Source organism: Colobus angolensis, unplaced genomic scaffold (genome assembly GCF_000951035.1).
Source record: "Colobus angolensis palliatus isolate OR3802 unplaced genomic scaffold, Cang.pa_1.0 Scaffold215, whole genome shotgun sequence".
In the NCBI taxonomy this organism is placed as follows: Eukaryota; Metazoa; Chordata; class Mammalia; order Primates; family Cercopithecidae; genus Colobus; species Colobus angolensis.
The window spans coordinates 3815927-3840470 of record NW_012115322.1 but is presented as its reverse complement, the minus strand read 5'-3'; the positions used below and the strand labels follow the sequence as shown (position 1 = coordinate 3840470).

General features: G+C 40.1%; 1 protein-coding gene across 1 annotated transcript in view; it reads left to right on the top strand.

The window, feature by feature from the left end:
- LYPD6B (LY6/PLAUR domain containing 6B) overlaps positions 1–24332 on the top strand; it is a 102707-nt gene extending 78375 nt beyond the window's left edge. Inside the window, exons 5-8 of the mRNA XM_011943066.1 lie at positions 13417–13568; positions 16779–16877; positions 21638–21768; positions 23618–24332. Coding sequence (XP_011798456.1) covers positions 13454–13568; positions 16779–16877; positions 21638–21768; positions 23618–23782 — 510 coding nt within the window. The 5' untranslated portion in view covers positions 13417–13453 and the 3' untranslated portion in view covers positions 23783–24332. The remainder of the gene's footprint in view (positions 1–13416; positions 13569–16778; positions 16878–21637; positions 21769–23617) is intronic.
- The last annotated feature ends 212 nt before the right edge of the window (positions 24333–24544 follow it).

The window sequence follows — 24544 nt, the reverse complement described above, 5'->3', positions numbered from 1 at the left end:
TATTATACTATGAGACAGTAAATAGTAATAACATAAAAGCCTGAAGCTTGGGGCAGGTGGGAGGAAGAAGAGGAGCCAGCAAAGGAAAAAGGATACGGTTTTGGTGGTTGAATTGGAAATCACCAATCCTGGTTCTTCTTCAGCAAAGTGAGAAAGGTCTAGGATAGAGATGGCTGAAATATTTGCTTTATGCCATTCTCTGGGGAGCTGCTGAGAGACAAGCTGCAGAGAAGCAAAGCCTGGGTAAAGTGTGTTAAGGAGGGCTGTGCTATCATTTTGCTCCGGGCAGATCACAGGTCTGGACGGGCAGCAACCCTGAACCTCAAGGCTGCCAGTGGGCTGGCTTATGCCTCTGAAGACATTAGAGTGAACCTCACTATGTGCTTCCCAGGAAGACAGATGAAGATGTGTTTTTCTCAGCCTTCTTTCCGGGAGACAGTATTAAATTTACCTAACGACATATTTTTATGGAGAATAAGAGAAGTGGCTTTTTTTTTTTCTTGGATACCTTCTTTGATATTAGCACAGAAGTGACTTCTAATACCAACTTATTGTAGGAAAGACATCTCAAGTGTTCAGCAGGGGCAAGTCTTCCCCCCCACCCCCCGAAATGCTCATGTCTCCTAGACTCTGTCTATGTCTTCACCAAAACCCAGAGAATGTTCAGACAGTCAAAGCATGGTGAAAGGTGGAGGAATGGCCTGGGATTGGTATATCATGACTTCATTCCCCTGCAGACACCCTTAATTACCCTTGGCACAGCTTGTAACCTCCTCATCCCCAATTTCCTTATACCCTGGAGATGATCACACCACTCTTACCTCACAGGGATGTGGAGAGGATTAATTAGTTTCGGATGGGAAAGTTCTTTGAAGATGAATCATGTGGTATAGGGAATGTGCTAATTTGAGGCCTCTCAGCCCTCAATTTGAAGTAACTGCCCACTGTCCAAACACAGACACTAAAGGGTAAATGGAAATTGATCTGCCTTAGAGCCAGGGGAGTGGGGTTTGCAAACTGAAGAGAATGGTGAAGTCAACCTCAATCAAGCATTTATTCAATGATTATGTTCCAAGTGTCTATCCTGTACAAATTATAATGAGCAATCTTTGGGGGACTTTGGGGGAGTGTTAAGTGGGAGAGTGATGAGCCCTGAAGGCCATGTGCTGTGCTCACTGCTGGAGTGATTATTACCTACAGCAGAAGACAGTTGCCAGACTTGTGAGTCTGTGGACTAGAAGTCATCTTTGCCGTCAGTGGATGTGAGCTGGGCATTGGGTACAGTGGGCTCCACATCCCATACACTGTGAACAATTAGGGTCATCGGTGCTTCCCCAGTCCTCTCACCCTCCAGATGGCTGCCTCACCAAGTACTTTGGCCAGTCTCTCTTAGGCACTTTTAGTGAGAAGAATCTCTGCATTAATAAAAAAAGGAATAAAAACGAGATGAATCCTTTTTCTTGGCCTCTTTCAGTTCTGTTGTTACATGCAACTCCTTTTAAAGGTACATCCAAGGTGTGCTTTTTTCAAAACACAAGCTAAAAGGGGCTATTTTAGGCATTATCAAAGAACACTTTCTCTAGGAGTTTTATGGTCTGGAAATCAGTGCAGAATATGAATGAGATCTCAGTGTGCGTTTCCAGCTTAACTTCTTTTTTAAACGTTTTTTTCTCTTTGAGGTGACCTTGAGTGACGGTAGCAGGGAGTAGAAGAGGGTGAAGAGGAAATAAAATTGATTAAGAAAGGGGGTACGAGTAAATTTGGAAGGTGCAGGAAAGGGCTTCCCTGGACACATGAGGCTCCTGAGAACATTATCGCAGTGAAAAGGTCTGGGACTGTGGAAGATGAGAGGCCACCAGAATAATAAGCAGACAGCAGTTCAAGAGTAGTTTCTTAATATAAGTGAGAAGCCTTTTGTCAAGTAGGAATCTAGTGTTGTTTCTTGAAATACTCGATCTTAGAAAGGAAACTATAGGGCCAAGCATTATCACACAAATAGAGGATTCCAGTTTTCAGTGAATTTATTATATTCAAATAAACTTACATCTCTGTGTAGATATTGATAGGTATAATAATGCAGTAAAAGGGTACAGCCCAGAATATAGTATAGCCTCAGTGGGCTTCAGCGCTATGTCCATACCAACATGTGTCCATCTTTCTGAGCCCTTTTATTAAAGTTTGAGAATCTTGCCCATCTCTCTCTGCTTATTTAATGATGTGCTTTAGTGATGGTAGAAGCAGAAAAACCTACATTTTTGAGAGGGTGGTATATTTGTATGAAATTATAAAATATTCTTCAGCTAGATTTATCTTCTGGTATACTGCTCATTAATATTCTTGTTTTCTTACTAATGGGTTCCTTCTTACCCTGATTGGTTTGTAGCATAAATCTAGTTGTTGGTTTCCTATAACTTAATAGATCATAACAATTGCCCTTACACTTCATAGTAAAGAGGCTACCCTTTATTCATTGCAACATTGCCTGTAATACCTCTGCTAAAACAAGCCATAATGCTTTGGTCCAGAGTGGCTCTTTTCCTGCTGTTTCTAGCCTAGATTCAAGGCTCAGTCAGGGTCATGGCAGAAACCACCTGGTATAAACAGCTTGGTGTTATTTAAGAGAGTTAATAAAGGGACTGTTTACAATGATGTAGGCCAGATTTAGGGGTAGTAGCAGATTCCAGAGTTAGCAGCAGAGAAAATCATTTCCACTGTATTGTTTTATAGGCCTAGAAGACAGGAGAAAACAGTTACCAGGAGATGGGAGCTGCAGAGTTGGCCACCTGCTAGGATCTGTGGGACATGATGATAACCTGATGGGGAGGGAGTCAGGGGAATAAATGCCTAATCTCACTGTCTTTCCATCTTCCAATCTACCAGCACCTGCTACTGGCAAAACCAAACCAGCAGCCAGTGGAAGGGGAACCGTGTGAGCGTTCTTTAGCTCAGCTTCCCAGAGCACAGTGTAGGGTGGAGAGGGATAGAGGGTGTTTCTGGAGAAGCAAAGAGAGAAGCCAAGCAGAGTTCATTTCCCTTTCACCGACACTGGGATAGCTTGGGAAGGTGGTGTGGTTGTAGTGTATTTCAGGCCCCACACAGTGTGTGTTGAATCACAGGCGAATGTACTAGGCCATTGTTGAACAGACCTTCAGTTGCTGAAAATGGAGTTCTCATAATCTCCATGTGGGTAACTGAAAACAGTGTTGTTAGAAGATTGTCACAAAACTTAAAAGATTATTCACTTAAATAAACAATCAAAATAGAAATGGCAATTATGATGTTAAAAATGTGAAAAGTCATTTTTAAAAAATTCGCAATATCTGCAAGTGTATGAGGTCTGTGTTCACTTAGAGACCTTCAGCCCGTCTCCAAACATGGACTGGGCCTTCTCTGCCCAACCCATTGCTAAGCAAGGAAGGACAGTCTGTGTCCACAAGCAAACTCCAAGCTTTCTTCAGGCTAGAGAGGACCTCATGGGCTGGAGTAGGCATGGAAAGATTTTGTGAATGAAAAATATTTGAACTGGACCTTTAAAGCAGAATGGGAAGTGTGACACACACTTGAGGCAATAAAGCAATGATACGAGTGAAAGCACAGAGCCTGTTGCTTTTTAAAACAAATGCTATTAGAACTACTGCATGTTATTTATGAGTATAGGCAAATCATGTAGATTTACTAGAAGGCTGATAAATGGAAACACTCCAGTGAGGCCTAAATATTGCTCTCACATGTATGCTAGAGTAGTTTTCTGAAAATTGGTCTTCAGAGGAATTTTACATTCTGCTGTCATATGTGCTCAGATAATCATAGAATTTGAGAGCTGAAAATATGTATATTGAATTTCAGTCTTAAATCTTGTCAGCTATTGCATGGCCTTAATAATATTGGCCTGTATGATCATCCATAGAGGAACAATAAATCTCTGCATTAAGCTTTCTAATTGATTTAATAATTTGACAAAAAATGAAATAGGTAGGGGCTTATTTTTTATTCTCCTTTAATTTCCGCAAAACTCTCTGTAATATAGGTATCTGATATCTCCATTTTACTGATAGGGAAACAGACTCAGAGCAATCCAGTGATCACCTAGAAGCAGTAGATCCTGGACAGAGCTAGAATTTGCCCCCAGGCCTGAGCGCCTCCAAAGGCCGGTTTCTCCCCATTATGGTAGTCAGCATTTACACTTGACTTTACCCTTGTGGGACCATGAACCATATCATGAACCATTTAATGTAGTTTTTCATGTTGCAATTAAAACACTATTTAATGTACATAATTTTTCAGTTCCCTCTGGGAATATGAAATTATGCACATATATATCTTTATCTATGTACAGTTCCTTCTGCTCCAAGTGGTAATAGTGGCAATTTATGGAGCAAGTGACATGCTGTAACTTTGTTATATATGCAGAATGCAGAAATTTTTTATTAGGATTGCTTTTATAAGCTTGTCAGCTTCCAGAGAGTTCTTTGAATAATCTGTTCTGGATTTTGTGAGTATGCAAAAGTCAGCATGGTATTCTTTTGCCGTAGCATGCAGTTTATTGTTCGTTTTTAAATGCTGTCCTCTTTCAAAATGATAGATATCTATAAACATGTTCTTTACTTGGTTAATATATTTCTAGATGTAGATTCAAGAATGAAGTTGAGTGAGTGGGGGCTTTATAAACAATGGTCAGTGACATAAAACCCTGGGACAGAAGTAAAAAGACAGGACAGATGCCTAGTAATACTTCTGCATTGTGCAGCTCTCCCAGTTAACCATGTGGGTGCTGAAGGCAGCTGAGATGATAAGGAATAGTGTCTCTTAAACAGAGTTCTAGGGACAGTTTTGCAATCTGGCACATAGTTAGTGCTTAAGCAATGAATTCATTCAATAAAATATATGTATGTATGTATATATGCACATACACACCTATCCAAACACACATATACAGAGAAATTTCTCAAGTGAGAAACACATCTGTATGAAAACTTTATTTTTACAATCATTTTTCTATGTCAGCTGAGGCTAAATGAAGTCAAAAAGTGCTAGCCGTCACCTTACACACTGAGTGACGATGAATGCTAAATTTCCTCAACGGAGTGCCACGTATTAGACTGCATTTGTGGCATGATACACTCCTCCACTCAACCAATGTCGAGTAATGGACCTTTAGCCAGCTGCTGGACATTTCAGCCTCGATTTCTCTTAGGAGAGCTTTGATTCATTATTAAAAGAAATGAATTCAGTAAAGAGAGCAGCTCTCCTGCAGAACATCTGTCCAGCTATATCTTTCTCTGAAGTATAAAGACACTCCTCTTCCATGGAAAAGAAAAACAAATTTTTCATTTGTATACCTGATAGCAGAAGTATCTGTATAGAATTACCTTTCAATGTTATGTCCTTGGCTCTTTCAAAGAAATGGCCAGGCTAGGCACGGTGGCTCACACCTGTAATCCCAGCACTCTGGGAGACTGAGGCAGGCAGATCACAAGGTCAAGAGATCGAGACCATCCTGGCCAACATGGTGAAACCCCTTCTCTACCAAAAATACAAAAATTAGCTGAGCATGGTGGCATCATACCCCTGTAGACCCAGCTACTCAGGAGGCTGAGGCAGGAGAATCGCTTGAACCCAGGAGGTGGAGGTTGCAGTGAGCCGAGATCGCACCACTACACTCAAGCCTGATGACAGAGTGAGACTCTGTCTCAAGAAAAATAAATAAATAAATAAGTGGCCAAATGATGAATGCATCTGGAGGTCCTCAAAACAAATTTCAGACATTATTCATATGTTGTTTGGTGCCCCCTATATTGTAATGGTATGACTCATTAGTTAGAGAATTAAGTATCAGGAAGAGTTATCTTTTCTCAAATAATGAGAATCAATGTGTCCCATGTCTCCCCTGGTTTCTAGGAAGTACAGAGCAAAGGGAAACCCACAGCCAAGTGCTTTGTTCCTAGAGGGGATTAGGATCTTTACTATCCTCTCATCCAATATGGCTTTTATTCAGTATTTTAAGAGCTTTAATGCATACATCACTTGGCATAAGCCTCCTAAAAATCATTTATGGAAGCAAAGAGGGTAAAAATTATTCCACCTGTGTGAAGGAGACTCTCAAATTTGATCAACACATTCTTATTAGGTTCCTACCATTTGTCCAAATAGTTGCATAAAACATGACAAGCCAGTCTTGACTGTTTTTAAGGGAGTTTCTAATTCCTAAACATCTAAGCTTTTGTTTATTTATTTATTTATTTATTTATTTTGAGACGGAGTCTCACTCTGTCACCCAGCCTAGAGTGCAGTGGCATGACCTTGGCTCACTGCAACCTCCACCTCCCAGGTTCAAGTGATTCTCCTGTCTCAGCCTCCTGAGTAGCTGGGATTACAGGCACATGCCACCACGCCAAGCTAATGTTTGTATTTTTTTAGTAAAGACAGGATTTCACCATATTGGTCAGGCTGGTTTTGAACTCTTGACCTTGTGATCTGCCCACCTCGGCCTCCCAAAGTGCTGGGATTACAGGCGTGAGCCACCACGCCTGGCTGCTCTTAAATTTTGTCTATTGGAGCTCTTACCGTGTTACCTTTCTAACGTCATGAAAGCCTTCTCCAAAAAGGTATAAAATCCTGTCTGTGACAGAAATGTAGCTGAAGAGCTGTTACCTTAGAAGAGTCTTCTAGCTTTTTCTTAAAATTTGAATCACATTTAAAAAGATGTCTTTAAAATTGATTAGACTGTTTCTCCACCCAAATTATACACTTATGGGCCATGTATTAATTCATGATTAGATTTAAAATTGATTTCCATAATGAAATTATTTTAACATCAGTGCTGCTTTCGACATTCTCTTTGATCAGGTTACATGTAGTAGAAAAAGCTCTGTTTTTGGCATTGCAAAATGTACACCTTTATACTTAAAAAATGAGTTACTTGTTTCTATGAGTTTATGATCCTGTGCTTGATGAGATTTATTGTAAGTTTAGATTATTTAAAGCAGTACAGCAGGAATCTGAAATGTGATGGGACTGCTGTATTACATTTATGACTCTGTATGGAATAACTAGAATTCTTCATTAATCTCTTTCCATAAAAAGTATAGAATATTAGAAGTGGAAGGGACCTTGGCAGTCATTCATTCCAACTTTCCCTTGGTTGCAATAGAGAGAATTTCTAAATCTTCTTCAGAAATCAGTGCACAGAACTCAATCCTGTTGACCAGGTTTACCCCAGCCAGTATGGAATGAAGCTGAACATTTATGCCACTTGATCTGATTTCTATTATGCTGCTAATAATGTCTAAAGCAAGGGTGAAGGAGGGAGAAATGGGGGAAGCAGGCACCTAAGATTTCTTGAACCCCACCTAAGTGAAATGTATTTTACTTATGTAATTGTGCTCAATCCACACCACAACTTAGAAGTTTCCTGCGTGACTCTAAGACTCACTTTTCTTACTGGCAAATGGGCACAATATTTCTTAACTCTGTGGTCACCTGGTTGGTAAATGTAGAACCAGAATTTTCTTCTAGGTATTTCTGAACCTAAAGCTCATTGTTATGCCTCCTCTCAAAGATGATTGTATTAATTCTTGTCAGTCACATCTTATCAGTGGCTCATATTGACTTTTGGTCCCAATAATTTTTGAGCACACAGGGACAGTGTGCTCAGTACGGTACCTGGTACAAATGCATGACTTTCAATTGCACTACTTTCAAGATTCAGACAAGCTATAATGAAGGCTAAGCCTGAATCATGATTTTATTTTTCCCTATTGAATGTTGTTATCCAAGAGTAAAATCTGTTGTGCTCTATAGAGAGCTAATATCGTCAGATCAAGATGATGGGGTTGATTTTAAGCTCAACTTCTCTCTCCTATTCTGCTTCAGGCACATAGAATGCTAGATTAAATATATTAAAATTAAAATAATTCATATTTAAACTTGTGGGGGGAAACAACCCTCCATGTACCAGAAATAGAGAACCTATTGGCAAAGAGAAATTGAAGCTGTAGGAACTAGGTTCCCAACGCCCAGGGAAGGTTAGGAACTGAAGCCTCAGTTCCCCTGCAGGAGAGGGAGTGAGCACCTGGTCTTGACTAAGCCCCACCAGTGTTCTTCCTAAATTTAATGGGAACCAGCATATCTCCAGTTGCCAACCTGGCCTAACAGCCAGAAGCAAGTAGCACAACCCTTGTTGTAAATGGTAAACTTTTCTGGCTAATTTCCCTTTGGAAGAAGAGTCTTTTTGTCTATTCCACTCTTTCTGAGTAAAATTTCAGCTCTCATTTTGAATTTCCACTTTGCCTTCTATTCTTTTTACAAGGGAAGCCAGGCCTGTTAAAGATTGTCATTAAAGTGTCTTACTGTGAGATAAGTGGTGCTTGCAGGAAGGTGTGAATGTGAGTGTTGATAGGCATGTTGGACTTAGTAGAGCTGTTCCCCTTACATTATCTATTTCATTTATTTTATTGGCAGCTGAAGTTGGCCTTGTGCTTGCTGACTCATTTTTAGCAATTGTGCAAGAAATGCCAGCATTTGCCACCTTTGTTTAGTCTATTCTTTTTCAAATCACCTTTCATCATTTCTTTATCATCTTTGGACACCCTGCCAATTCTAAACAGCCCACCACTTTTGTCTTACTTACTAACTAAGGCAGTCTTTATAGGTCATAGCTAATGAGGTTGGCTCTATTCCATAAAGTATTTGCTGAGTATCTAGCATGCACTGAGCATGGCCTGGGGAATATAACAAAAAAATGTGGGTCATTTTCCTACCTCAAAAGAGTTTATGATGTCAAAGACGTGCTGCTTCCTGAAGACCCCATCAACTTTCTGTCTTTTCCCTGGAAGTGTAAAATGCCACATGTTGGATGAGATTATTTTCCAGGCTCAAACTTGGGAAATAGTCATGCTTCTGGACCAAGTGCCAGGTAAGTCCTTGATTCTGGTCAGTAATAGGCCAAAGTCTCAGGTGGGGCTTCCTAAATTTACAAATCTGGCTACCTGCTATTCCCTGGAAGCCTGAGAGTTGCCCATCCCTGCTGTATCCCTATAAATATGCCTTGCAGAAATCCCTTCCTTCTGGCAAGGAAGCACTCTGCATTCTGGAGCAAGTATTAATGTATCTTCCAAAGGGAGGACTCATAAAACACAGGAAAGATCAGTACCATAGGTGAGGGATTTCTGACCAGGCCTACTATGTGGGAAAGATGGATGAAGGTGATAAGCTCTGTGTTGGGAAAAATGTTTTGAGCTACCCTTGAGTTCACGAAGTGGACCAGACACCCAATATATATGTGGAACTTCTTCTCTTAGTGTCAAAATATGAAAATGTCTAAGTCAAAGGAAGCCAAATTATTATAGCCATATTCTGAACCAGCAAGAAGTCGCTCTTAACCATTATGTGGGTCTCCACAATCAATTATGTGGATTCCTTTGAGATACTCCACCCAGAGGGAAAACATGTCTAGACACATAGTTTTGCAAATAACCTGAATAATATGCTCATAGGCCACCTCTCTTTGCATATGAAGAAGTAACACTGCTCTATGTGATGGCTTTGGAGAAAATAACCTGAATGGCTTAATCTAATCCATATGAAAGATTTCTCCCCCTCTGGAGCAAAATATAAGCTCTCTTGTGACCTTGTTCTGCCACAAAGGCTGCAATGAAAGCCTACTCAGCAAAGTCTCAGCAGCTAATTTTTAGTTCAGAGTCTCTGTGAAATGATTCTAAATGTAAAACAACTGTCAGCTACTATAGTTAGTCATTTACTTTTTCATTATCCTAATGTGTTTGAGTTGTGAAAAATAAAACAGTCATGTTAACACAAACCTACACACTGAAGAATAGATAGAGATAGATATAAGTCCTCAGGAAGAAGCAGTAGATGGTAAGAGATTAGAAAACATGCTCTGGAAATAGAAGACATTTTTATTTAGTACTTTCCTCACTTGACAGGCAAAACTTTGGCAGTTTTGCAGAATTTTGATAGAATAAGTCTATGCTGTTTTAGTTAAAAATGGAAATGAAAATACATTTTGTCTATATGGAAGCAATTTTTTTTTGGTATACTTCTCATTAGCTTTCAAGTTTAGCAGGCTAGGCTATGCTATATGGAAGTGTTTGGAGAGGATACTATGTTCTGAGAAGTGTGCTGGGATCATTACATATGTTGCTGCCAAACCACAGTTTCCTCACTTGTACAAAGATAATGAAGCTAGGGTTCCTACGGTGCTATTTCAAAGGATAGAAAAACCAGAAAGAAGCCTAATCCTTGTGTTTGTTTTCAATCAGTTGTTTTTAAGTTGTCTGTCATTTATTCTTAGAGAGACTTTTGCGGTGTATCTGAATTCCATATTCCTCTATGTTCACTATCGTTTGTATCCCTTTGTTTCAGGAACTAGAGATAAGGCTAGGAATCTGGGACCAATTACTTGATAGAGAAAAAGCATTCTTGGCATTTTTCACGATTAGATGGCCTAAATTAAACAATTTCTTGATTTTGCTAGACTCAAAATTCTTGCCGTGGCAAGTAAGCATCTGTGTGATCTGGCCCTGCCGACTCCCTGACTGCTCAGCCCCTACTTCTTCATGTTCCAGCCACACTGGCTGCTTTTTTTGAGTTCCCCCATGAGGCAAGCTTCTTCCCATCTTAGGACCTTCGTTACTTTTCCCTTGATTCTTTGCTTGGCTGATTCTTTCCCATCACTTGATTTACCTGTTCGAATGTCAGCTACTCAGAGAGACACACTGGGTCCATTGTCTGTGTAAAGCAGCACCTTCTCTTCACTATCGTCTCACCTTATTGTGTTTCTTTCCTGAAACTTATGACTATGTGAAATTATGTTTTGCCCACATGTATTGCCTGTCTTCTCCTCTAAAATGCAATTTGCATTAGAGTCAAGACCTTGTTGGGGAGTCAGTGATAACAATAACTTGTTATTTATTAGGTATCAATAACAACATGTTGAATGAATGAGTGGGCTTTTGTCTCACACTGAGATTACATGAGGAAAACCAAACTTTTTACTTGTGATACCAAACTGGGGATTTGTTCATAATAGTAAGTGCTTACTTCGTAAAAATTAGCAAAATTCCACGCACGTAACTAATTTAAGTACTTTACAGGCATTAATTTAATTCCCACAACCCTATGAAGTGGGTATTACTACTCCCATTTTATAGATGCAAAATTTTTGGTACAGGGAAGTTAAGGAGCTTGCACCAAAGAGCAGTTTTGGTTGCAGGTATTTGAGCCAATGCTCTTTACTATTGAGCAGAAAGTGTTCAATAAACAGAGCTTTAACCATGCGCTCAGCACATGGGCTCAGCTCAATGACTCAGTGCATGCGAACTATGTGCTTCGCTTCCTATGCACTGGGTCATTCACTCCTCAGTTCAAAACTATGAGGTGAGTACTATCCTATGCTTGTTCTAGAGATGAGGAAGCCAAGGCTTGGAAATCTTCAGCAACTTGTCCAAGGTCCCATAGTTGCTTAGTGGCGAAAAAGAGATTTGAATATAGACAACCTGACACTGAAACCTATATCTTAGGCCTTCTCTCCATATTATAAGAACACTTGAGGATTGCTACTGGAACAGTCATTCTGAGCCTATGAAAAAGGGATTAGTCTCCCGCACTCAAAGGGTCTCCACTGGTATAAAGAAGGGTACAATAATGACTATGGAATAGACCAACTCAGAGAAATGAATAGGAGAAGCAGAATCTGTATCGGTACAACCACTTGACTGTAAGGGATAATATTTTTTGCTAACTGTCCATTTCTTCAGAAGGAGCATAAGAATAGAATTTAGAAATCCAATAACTGAAAGGCCAATCTTGGTTTCTAAAATGAACCAGGAAAGATTTATATATATTTTTATATATCAGTAGGTATGATTATGTACATGAGCTATAATGCAGGTAGAAAGTCTCGCTATTGTTTTTTGAAACATACTCACAAAAGTTGTTGTTATTGTTGTTTTATAACTCTGAGTACTTTCTTAGCAACTCAGTTCTATTAGTGGCAAACGCCATCAATAGAGATGATAGGATGTTGTGGCTACATATTGTCTAATAACTTAGTTCCATCCCCATAGGCAGGCCTTATTAGTGACACATGCAAAATCAGTATACCCACAATAAGAGAGAGAAGAAAATTCCTAGAATCTATGCATTATTGCTCTGGCTTCAAACAAAATGTGCATGTGAAGGATTATGCTTGTATATGCAGAGATCGAACTTTTTCCTTTGAAAAATTCCCTAAACCCATTGAAACCGGTTGATTTAGCAAGGAGTTCAGCCAATAGTATTGAACTCTAGTATTCCAGTATTTTCACAGAACTTTTATGATGAGTTCTTTTATGTACACAATCCTATGTGATCCCTTCTGAACCTACATTTGATGCTCACATTCACCTACATATGTGGGCAGTGTAGGTATTATTAAGCCACTTCACAGATGAGGAAATTAAGGTTAATAGAGTTTAAAGAGCTTGCCCAAGGTCAGGCAGCTAATAAATAGCAGAGCCAGCACCTGAACCAAAGTCTTTGGGTTCCCAGTTAACATACATTTTCTGCTGCCCACACCTCCCCCTTGTCAAAGGAAACCTGTCAGTGGTGACATTATAAATGTTCTTGCTACCAGGTCTGCCTCTGGGGGAGTAGAGCCAGGGGGCTTAAGATGTCGTATCTTTTACTCAGTGCTATGTACATGTCTGTCATTTTGTTGGGATTTTCCCCTGCCTACTTAAAGTCTATAAACACGGTGAGTAGTATTTGTGGACCAGGACTAACATTATATGGTTGTCAGTTTTTCAGACAACTTTTATTCTGTTTCCTCTAGAACCTCCTGGCAGCTTCTTGTGCCCAGGGTGGCAGTTCACAGCGACTCTTGTCTCTCTTCTTACTATCAGTGTGCTCTGGGATCTGGCAGAGATTTTATTTCTCAGACTCCTTGTCCTTTCCCCTGCCATCCTTCTCACTGCTCCCACTTTTATTGTTTCTTCCAGGTTTTGAAAAGTTGCAAAATTTATCAAATGTAAATGTTGACTCAAGGAATAGAACTGACAGATAGGTGGTCCAGTGACTTTGGCTCAGCATGCCTCACAACCACGGTTGATTTAAGAAATCCGGTGATTCAGCACAGCAGGAAGCTCTGCCTGCTTGTCCTTTCTGAACTCAAAAGGCCATCGTGTGTTCTGCTAAAGCCTACCTGGCTAGTGCAGAGGCCTGACCAGTAGAAGGAGGTCATTACTCACCTTTCGTCTGATCAAAAACAATGCAATTTACTCACAGGTCCTGGCCCTACAGAACAGGTTAGATGGTTGGATATATTTGAATAATGGAGCTTTCCAAACAGAAGCAAAACAAACACCCATTGATGTGTAAAATATAAAGAAACTGAACCAGTGTGTCTTTTCACCATAGATAGAAGAGTTTGGACCGCCCAGCACACAAGGTCAGCATGCTGCTCCTCTGTCACGCTCTCGCTATAGCTGTTGTCCAGATCGTTATCTTCTCAGAAAGCTGGGTATTTGCCAAGAACATCAACTTCTATAATGTGAGGCCTCCTCTCGACCGTAAGTAGTGGTGGTTGCCATCCTAGTTCGTGGCTGTGGGGTCAGAGTGTTCATATGAAGCCTCCTTTTCCATTTATTGTAACTTCGTCTTTCCCAGAACATTTGGTTTATCCCTAGAATAAAACAGAAAGTCTCCATTACTTCTATGGGTAAGCATATGGTAAGTGAAAGTTTCTCCATTTCTTAAAATGGTCTGGCTTCCTGCTGAAGTTTTAATAGCATTCTTGTTTTAAAAAACACTTTTGGGGCCAGGCGCAGTGGCTCACACCTGTAATCCCAGCACTTTGGGAGGCCAAGGCAGGCGGGTCACGAGGTCAGGAGATCAAGATCATCCTGGCTAACAGGGTGAAACCCCGTCTCTACTAAAAAATACAAAAAATTAGCCGGGCGTGCTGTTGGGCGCCTGTAGTCCCAGCTACTCGGGAGGCTGAGGCAGGAGAATGGCGTGAACTCTGGAGGCGGAGCTTGCAGTGAGCCGAGATCGCACCACTGCACTCCAACCTGAGCGACAGAGCGAGACTCCGTCTCAAAAACAAACAAAAAAAACTCACACACACACACACTTCTGAAACACCATTCCTAATCATGGCATAGTAGAGGAAATTCATTGTTCTTTGTGTCTTCCCTGGAGAAGGAAATTGGCTGTTGAATGTTTCTGCATAAATGATCTATTAATTTTTTCAAATGGCCATTAAGGATTTTGAAAACAGATTTATTTGTTTGAAATTTGGAAGGAAATATCACCTGGATTTTCATTACTACCACACATAATCACCATTAGCAAAGGTTACATAAGACTCAACTTTCCCACTAATAGTTTAAAGATAGGCAAATACTAGTGTATATCATCTACAGGACATATATGTTAATACATTTTACATACATATGTATAGATATGTGTTTGTATACATATGTCATTAACCCTCCTTTCTTTTTAGACAAGTAGAACTTCTTTGATATACTTTATTAAAGAGTGATTCTTATAAATAAAAAATTATTTGGTATACATGTGAGTGCCTGTAGTTCCCATGCCTGGAAGAGTATCAGAATCATTATGACAGGTTCTTTAACTGCATATCCCTAATCACTTCTCCAGAGATTTAATAGTCAAGAGGGTGAGATGCAGAATATATTTATTTCTTTTTTCCCTGCTTTTCTTTTTTAAGAAGCTCTCCTGATACTGTTGATACATGGTCAGCTGTGAGAACCCCCTCTTCTTATTACTACTCCTAAATGAGATCTATATCATTACTGTCCTTTACTTTGTGTTTTATTATTTGGGATGGTTATCTCTGTGTGTGTGCATATATACACATATATACTACACATGTACATATACATACATATACTACACATATACACCTTGAACTACCATTATACATTCCTAAATTGGTAATAATTATATACTGATAGCTGAAAGACATGGCACAGACATCATTTTCATAGACCCTAACTTCTCTACAAATTTTGAAATTTTTAAGCTTAGTACAATTTTATGATGAGAAAAAAATAATTTTAAAAAAGAAAAAAAAGTAATACATGTTCATTATAGAAAATTCCAGAGACAGAAAACATATAGAAGAAAATAAAATGTATTCATAACCTCAAGATTCAAAGGAGTTTTTCTTTTGGAATGTTTTCCTTCCAGTGTTTTTTCTATGTATGTGTATTTATATATGTGATATACTGAGATGGTACAAATTTAGTTTTACACAGTTTTTCCTCTCTTTATACATATTTTGAATATTTCCCAATGTCTTTGAAGATAGTTTAATGTCTTCATAAGGCTGGTCTGTAGCTTATTTCACTATTCCCCCACACTTTATATCAGAAAGAAAAATAAATCACAAACAACCTAAATGTTAAATAATTCTTCACTGATTATTTTTTTAAATGCACTTTCTCTTCAGTTGGCTAATGACCTTAGAATAGATTTCCTGGAATTGGAATTACTAAATCAAAAAGGTTGTGCCAATTTATACTTTAACCATTTAGCTACCAGCATTGAATATTAGTATTTTTTAACTGTACTGATTTAATTGGTGAAAATGGATGTCATTATTTATTTATTTACTTAATACACTTTCGAACATAGGCAAAACTGAAATATATCCTCAGTATTTAACTTCTTGTCCTCCAAACCTTAGCTTTTGATATTTTGTTCTTGTTTTATGCTACCATACATATCCTCCCTTTTATCTGAAATTCCCACTGCTTTCTGATTTTCACCCCAATTTCTAGTTATATTACTAGGATGGTTACCGTCTTACTAATAGAACGAAGAGGATGAAACAGTGTCTTTGTCTTACAAAAATGGGAGAATTGAAAGTTGTACACAGGGTCCTATACTTGGTCTATACAGAAATGTCAAATTATTTTAGTTTTTTCTTCTTATCCACTAAAGTTACAAGATACAAGAAGCCAAAAAAAAAAAAAAAAAAGGAAAAGGCATAAAGACAAGTTGCTCTCAGTCCAGACTGCCAGCAACTCAGAAATCCTTCTTTCCATAACAAACTAGTCTAATTATAAGGGCTTAAGGATTACTAGCATCCTCATATTAAATGTTATATTCCTGGCCAAGGTCTAATGTTGTGATAATTGGCATATTATCAGATGAGATTACTTGTTTCAGGTTAAATGTAGCTGTATTGGAAGTGCATATGGACAGAAACCAGCATGATCTGATGTGCTAGAGACTACAAGGTATTTGCTTGCAATGCCCCATTTAATCATTATACCTCTGCAAGTCATGGGCATCTTCATTATTAATATAAATATTATTATATCTTAGAATTTTAAAAATCACACAACTAATCTGTGGGAAGAACAGAATTCAAACTCAGGTTAATCTGACTCCAGTTCTTTTCAGGGATGACACATGTGTTCCACGCTCATTCACCCCCTCAGCCCCTACTTATTCCCAAATTATAAATGATAATAGAACAATACTATGCATCTTTCAAAGTAGCTGTGGGACCACTTTCATTACTCTATAGTGGCAATTCTTAGAAGACATTTAAACAAAAGGGAATAAAGAAAAGTCCCCAAAAGCCTGATGGGTAAATCTAGCTCTCTAGAAACAGAAATTGTAAGGATGAAAGCTTGTAAGTTTTGTTTCATCTGTTAAAGTTGCTAATTTTGTGCCATATTCGATGTTTGAAATTTTTGTCTTCTGTAGCTTACTGTTTCACTTTGCTTTTTTCTTTAAAGCTACACCATTTCCAAATAGCTTCAAGTGCTTTACTTGTGAAAATGCAAGGGATAATTATAACTGCAATAGATGGGCAGAAGACAAATGGTGTCCACAAAGTAAGTGTGCTGAGTTTGGAAGACTTCTGTGATCTCATTTCTTTTGAATCTTGTCTGGACGGAGGGAGGGAGGGAGGGAACAAAAAGAACAAAGGGACTAAAATGGCGCATTTCCGGGTTCTTCATTGTTAAGTTTCCGGCGCCCGGGAAAGACACTGGTGGACTGCGCAGGCACAACCTGACCTCCCACGGAGAAAATTGAAACCTACCTAGCCACGCCTACCGCCCGGCCCCCCACCCGCCTATGTCCCGCCCACTGCCCGCCCACTCCCAGGCCCAGGACATAAAAGCCGCTCGCTGAGGGGGCGCTGCGCGCACTTCCTCAGTCCCCACGCCTGTGGGGACTGCAGGAACTCCGCCGGAGAGCTCCACCGGGTGACCCTCTGGGCCACCTTTGCCGGAGGCCGACAGACCTCACCCTCCACACCTTCTTCCCTGAAGCTAGGTGACCAAAAAAATAAATTTGCAGTTTTGCTCCTAGCCTTGCCTACTTGCTGGTCCTTTAATACTCGCCCTGGTGAGCCTGGAAAGCAAATCAGTTTCCTGGAAAGCAAATCAGTTTCCTGGAAAGCAAATCAAATCTCTCCTGATTTGATGATGATCTTTAGGAATCAGATGTATTTTTTTCTGAGACTATCTGAACATCAGACTATATTGAGAGTTCTTGAAAACTGGTGTGAAAGCCTCAAATTGAAGTTGAGTACCTTAAGGAAGAATTTCTTAAATGTTATTTACCAGGGAGAACACATAGACCACAATATTGATTAAGTCATTCTCAGAATTTCAGAAATATTTGATTATACGTCTAGAAAAGTCATACTTACCATCTCAAAACAAAGGATGATTTCTGTACTCTTGAGATACATTGATATTTGGGAAACTCATTCATTCATTTAACAAACTTTCAAGTATCTTTTTAGTTTGTTTAGTTTACTAACATATCCCAGTGCCTAATCCAGTGCCTGGCCCATGTTTTCTCAGTAAATATTTGCTGACAGAATGAATGAAAGTCTCTGATTAGATAGTCAGGGAAATCTCTGAGAACTGTACCTTAGAACTAAGACCTGAGTGACCACAGCAAGCTGCCATGTGGAGATCTGTAGGAAGAACATACTGGGAAGAGGGAATCGCAAATGCAGAGTTTTCAAGGTTGATAGTTGGCCTCTTCAATGAACAGGAAGGAGACTGGCTGCAGAGGCTTAGTGGGAGATGGAGGAAGGATCTGAGAGGGAAGCAAGGGCCAGGACATGCAAGAGCTTCTTTTTTCTGATAGTTTGGATTTTATCGTAAAGGTGATGAGAAGACGGTAGGGAGTTTTAAGCTAGGGAGTACACAGCAGTTGTGTTCCAAAATACTGCTCTGGCTGCTGTGTGGAGAATGGAGGGTTGGGGACAAGAGTAGAAGGGAACACCAAATGAAGACTCTTGTCTTCAGACAGAAGATGAGAATTTGGACTAGGTTGGTAGGAGCAGAGGAGGTGGGGAGGTGAATGATTGAATGCATATGAACTTGGAAGTAAAGCAGACAGAATGTGCTGATGGATGAATTGAAATGTTAAAACCCTACTTATGAGGAGATTGGGTTGTTCAGATTTTAGGATGTACTGTGTTTTAGGTTTTTCAGATATAAAAGGCCAAGAAAAACAAACTCTTACGGAATTAGAGGTAACTGGTTTTGGTCTACTGTTACCAGGAATCTTTTGGAAATTCCAATACCACATTATTTTTAGCAGTGGTATAGCCTCATCTCTTCCAGTTAAAACCAATGTGTGGAGCCAATAAATACTACACACTGGAGACCTCTACTATGCCTGAGAATCTTATGCCATAAATTAGCACAAATGGCTGTGACATCCATATGGACAGTGTTTTTTGTTATTTATTTTCAAGAATAATTAATTACCAAAATATGTTTTTCTTGAGGTTCTTTTACATTTCTGTCAAGAGACCATCCTTAAGTTGTGTGTGCGCTTATGAGTGTATGTGCATGCGTGATTGTATATATTTGGAGATTTATTTCTACATTTTCAACAGAAATTTATCTGTATTGCAAAGTTTTCAAGGTTTGTTGATGCTTCTCTTTACTACTTTGTTTCAGAGAGTATCATCCTTTAACAATTTGCTTTAAGTTGCCTTGAAAACTGGGCAGCAAGGGTTAGAACAGTAGTAGACTGCAGCACTGATGTCCAGCCTATTAGGCCTTATCTTCATGGATCATGCTATTGTTTTGAACTGTACCAAAACACTGTTCCTACTAGGTCTGTGCATAATGCTCCAATTTGTCATTAGTTAACCAAAGCCATTTTAGCATGCAAGCAAAGATGATGTGTGGCTATTTCTGGGTTTTAGGATTTCTTCTCTGTTGAGACATGGCTGAACCAAAGGAGAAGCTGCAGCTTTCCATCACCAAAAAAACATCCCCAGAGATGGGAAGGGTGGAAGAGAGTCAGCTCTGCTGCATCCACCTGAGAGGCTGACTCTTAATGGGCTCAATACGGAATGGCCCTGCATTCCAGCATGGCATGACAGGACCATTCTTGACTATAGGCCAGGCAGGTCCCAAAGACACTAACCACCTGGAATTCTAATTGAGGGTGTAACTTCTTACTTTTCACTTTGTCATTTCAGGGAGTGATAGTCAACCATTTCTGGGGGCAAATAGGCCTACGGCTATTGTTCTTTTGTCATCTCAGGTTTCCTTTTCACTTTACAGCTTCACTTCTGTGGTCTGTCGGGGTTGTTAAAAGAAGTTCTCTGTGTAACAGGATATGACAAGAATGACATTTCTTGTTTTATTTACCCTGGCTTTTATGCTGACTTTTTAGGGCTGCCTTAGCATATGTGCCATTCTGTATGAACGCATGCAGCTACCAGTTTTCGATTCTTCTTTGTTTGGAATAGAAATTGAAATGTCTTCTCCAGAACTTTTAGCGGCTCCCTTTCCTTTTGAATCTGGAAGTCAGCTACTCTTGTAGGGCACTCTACATTATATCACTGTATTAGTCTGTTCTTGCATTGCTATAAAGAAACACCTAAGACTGGGTCATTTATAAAGAAAAGAGCTTTAATTGGCTTACAGTTCCATAGGCTGTACAGGAAGCCTGATTCTGGCATCTTCTTGGCTTCTGGGGAGGGCTCAGGAAACTTACAATCATGGCAGAAAGCAAAGGGGGAATGAGGCATCTCACATGGTGGTTACAAGAGCAAGAAAGAGAGCGGGGAGCTGCTACACAGTTTTAGACAAGCAGATCTCATGAGAACTCACTCACTATCACAAGAACAGCACTAAGGGGATGGCGCTAAGACATTCATGAAGGATCCGCCCCCATGATTTAATCACCTCCCCTCTCCAACACTGGGGCTCACAGTTTGATAGGAAGTTTGGGTGGGGACACAGATTCAAACCATATCAATTGCCACGTGGTTTAATATTAAGTATACTGAGGAGTAGAATAATGTTCTGGTTAAGAGTGCAAGCCCTAGAAAACCTCCTGGGTTAGAATCCTACTCTTCACTATTTTCTTTCTATGTGACCATAAGCAAGAAATTGTCCTCATTTACTGTAAAATTAGGCTGTTAATGTGACTTACCTTAAGGCTTATGGTAAGGATTGAATGCTTGAACACAAGTTAGAGGAGTACCTGGCTGATGGTGCACACTCAATATGGGCTTGCTACTGTTCGTATTATGTAAAGCTTACCACCACCCTATCAAAGCACCAAGACACTTATTATCTATCATCATTTTCCTAAAACCAAAAAGAAAAAAAAAAAAATGAGCTCAGAAGATCTAACATGACTTGCTCACCTATGACAGAGGCAGTTCCATAAGCCCAATCTTCTCAACTTTAGTCCAATTTTTTTCCCATTCTGTGGCATTGCTGTTGTAGTCTCTGATCAATAAACTAAGAAGCATTTCATTGGCCTCTGGTATAAAAGAGACAGAGAACCAAAGAATAATGTCCTAGGATATTGAATGAAACTTCTCAAAAGAACCCTAAGTAATAAAATGTGAGTGGCATAAAACCTTAAGGATAATTCTGGTTAGAAATGAGGTACTGTAGCTATACTAAGCAGGAGGTGGTGGGTGGGAAACAGGGAAAGTAAGAGTTAATTAAAGAGGAGGAGAAAAATGGAAATACATTGATGAGAAAAGTCTAACATATTGGTAGGATTAAAACCAGAATAGAAATTAGTAGGTTGGTACAAAATTAATTGCAGTGTTTGCAATTAACAGATGAGTGAAAAAGGTGATCGTGATGTGTAATTCAAAGCACCTGCTTTTCACCCCAGCTCACCACATGGCCTATTAGTATATAAGAGAAAAATGATGAATAATGAAACAAGTGTTCTGCCCCATTGCATTTTACCTTCACAATTTTCATTTTATTTTAGATTTCGAGAACGTGCTTCAGAGGGAGAGAGAGAGGTCCAGAGACATAAATATTTTCATATCAAATGAGCAGACCCATGGTTTGATAAAATAAATGCTTTCAGTTTTTCCTCAGCTCTAACCGAAACCACAGGATGAGTGCCCGTTTACATTCGTTTTCAAAACACGCATGTGCTTCAGAAGCTGGTGTCTTGAAAAATATCCCCTAGAAACTTCAGAGTTCACTGCTATGAAATGTCTTGCCTAGAAACCCCAGGACTGGCCTGAATTTGAGTCCTTTCTGCATTAATTGTTGAGCGATCTCTTCTGTAACGTGGATAATAAAATTACCTTGTTTCTCGGTTTTGTTTTTTGTTTCCTCTTGCCTAGACACACAGTACTGTTTGACAGTTCATCACTTTACCAGCCACGGAAGAAGCACATCCATCACTAAAAAGTGCGCCTCCAGAAGTGAATGTCATTTTGTCGGTTGCCACCACAGCCGAGATTCTGAACATACGGTAAGGATTGTGTGTGTGTGTGTTATTGTCTAAGCTTCATGCTAGTAACGTAAGTCGTAGATCAAAGGAGAGGCAGGAAGGATAGTAATATGTTGACCATGTTTACATTTTGAGGAAAGACTCCATACAAAGATAAAATGCAGACCAAAGAACAGTTGGACTTTCTGTCCTTCAAAAAGAAATAATGTTACTATAAACAAGCGGCATTTCCCAGACTCCAGAGCTACACCCGAGACCTGAGACTGTGGGTGAATGATGTAAGGCCAACTCTGGTGACCTGAGAGCAAACTATCCACAAGAAAATGGCAAAGCCTGCTCTGCTCTGTTGATGGCCAGGAGTCACCAAGAACACTGCAAAGGGACACTGGAAGGTGACAAGAGGACTATGGTGACAGTTTTTATGAAGGAAACCTTGTTTTATCCGCTGCTTCTGCTTAGATGAGGAAGGGAGTCTGAAGGATTAGCCTCAGTTTAATATGATGAACTGTAGGTACCTTTTAGATCAATTGATCACTGTAATGTTCTCATGCTATCATTCTAAATGAGCATTTCACTGCTTTATACGCCTGGAATTCTGAAATGCTTAAGAAAGAATTACTTGAAAGTATGTTCATTTCATGAGGTTTTAGAATTTGATTTACCCTGTAAGTACAGAAAATGAATCTTAAATCAGTGGCTTTTAGCTCTAGCTACACAAGAATCACCTGGGTAGCTTTCACAAGCTCTGCTTGTTGCTGAGGGATGTGGGCCAGCAGGCTTTTCAGACCAGTTGAAATGGAACCCCAGAGTAGGGTCCTGGGTGTCAGGATCTTTTTTTTTTTTTTTTTTTGAGACGGAGTCTCGCTGTGTCGCCCAGGCCTGAGTGCAGTGGTGCGATCTCGGCTCACTGCAAGCTCCGCCTCCCGGGTTCACGCCATTCTCCCGCCTCAGCCTCCGAGTAGCTGGGACTACAGGCGCCCACCACCACGCCCAGCTGGTTTTTTGTATTTTTAGTAGAGACGGCGTTTCACCATGTTAGCCAGGATGGTCTTGATCTCCTGACCTCGTGATCCACCCGCCTCAGCCTCCCAAAGTGCTGGGATTACAGGCTTGAGCCACCGTGCCCCGCTAGGATCTTTTTAAAAAGTTCCCCAAGGTGATTCTGATGTGCAGCCAGGGTTGAGAACCACTGATATGGATGCCTAAAGTTGACACCTTTATCATACCTAGTCATCCTGGAAGCCTCTATGAATGGCTGGGTTTATCAGGTTCAGGCATTGTACCTGGCAAGGTTTGGTATTATCTGAAAACATCCCCTGAAAACACCTGTTAGGGACAAGCCTTTGTTTTTTTTTTTCTTACACCACTCAGCAACCATAATTAGCAAACCATTGTTGCTGTAATGATAAGAATCAGGTGTTAGCATAGACAATACAGAGTCATTATTATCCCCTAACAAGTAGCACTAGGAAAGAAAATCAATGACTAATCCCAAAGGTTCCTAGCTTTCATTTTTGTCTGAATGTTTTCCCTTACAAACCTTTAGAAGATTTGTGGATTCAATCAAGCACTCTTATTCAGTTTCTCTTCCTCTTTGCCTTGCTAATGCTTGGGTTGGGTTTGATGCAGATAAATCACAGTTAGGATAAAAGACTTTCAGCTTGGTTTTTCCCTTCCATTCCACTGGCATTCCTGGGGGAAGGGTACCCAAGAGCCTAGATGACGCAAAATTGGATAACCAACTCCAATTGTCTGTCTTCAGATAGAGCTGAAGAAGCCTTTCTTTTATCTTTCTTTCTTTTTCTTTCTTTTGCCCCTTCCCTCTTCTTCCTATTATTCACTGTCCTTTCCTCTCTCCTTTTTGTAACAGGAGTGTAGGTCTTGCTGTGAAGGAATGATCTGCAATGTAGAATTACCCACCAATCACACTAATGCAGTGTTTGCCGTAATGCACGCTCAGAGAACATCTGGCAGCAGTGCCCCCACACCCTACCTACCAGTGCTCGCCTGGGTCTTTGTGCTTCCATTGCTGTGATGCCAGCATTCCTAGGAGAGGCAGAGACCAGCCTCTAAAGCACAAGCCAAAAACTGTGTGAACGATGAACTTTGGAGTGAAGATCAATCCTGCACTTGGTGAAGAGTGCACATTGGACCCCAAGGCGAAAACCAGTGGTTTGCTTTAGATAAAATGTTCCCACATGAGGCCACAGGACTGAGGATGGGAATTTGGCAGGGCCTGAGTAGATGGTCTGACTTCCAGGCTTCCTGGTCAAAGAGAGCTACGTTTGGTCAGTTCTGCAGAGAGGATCCTGGCAACTAGTCCCACCTGACTAGGCCTTTAGCTGAAAGAATTTCTTGACCTACTTGACTGCCTCAGAGGCTGCCAGGTCAAACCCTCTTCTTTATGTGATTAGCTCAGAACGTCTCTATGAAATCTAACCCTTCCCCTCACGAGAAAGCAGTTTTCCCCACCAACAGACTAGTGAATGAGAAAGGCAACTGCCACGAAGAAAACTTCCAGTTCAACTAATATGAAATCTATTTGCTAATTGTGGGGGGAAATAAAGCTTTTAAATTATACAATGCAAATGTATGCTTGTGTGTTTCTTGACTGATGTGGAGACCTCTGGTGAAACAGTTACCAGGGCCATAAAATAGATCACTGACATTTGTGTCCGTGCACCATTGGTGATATGTGTTAAACTATAAAATTCTATGCTAAAGCTACTTAGTTTTTTTCTTTTGGGGGAGAGATGCATTTTAGGATGCTGATACAAACGTAGTGACCTGAGAATAT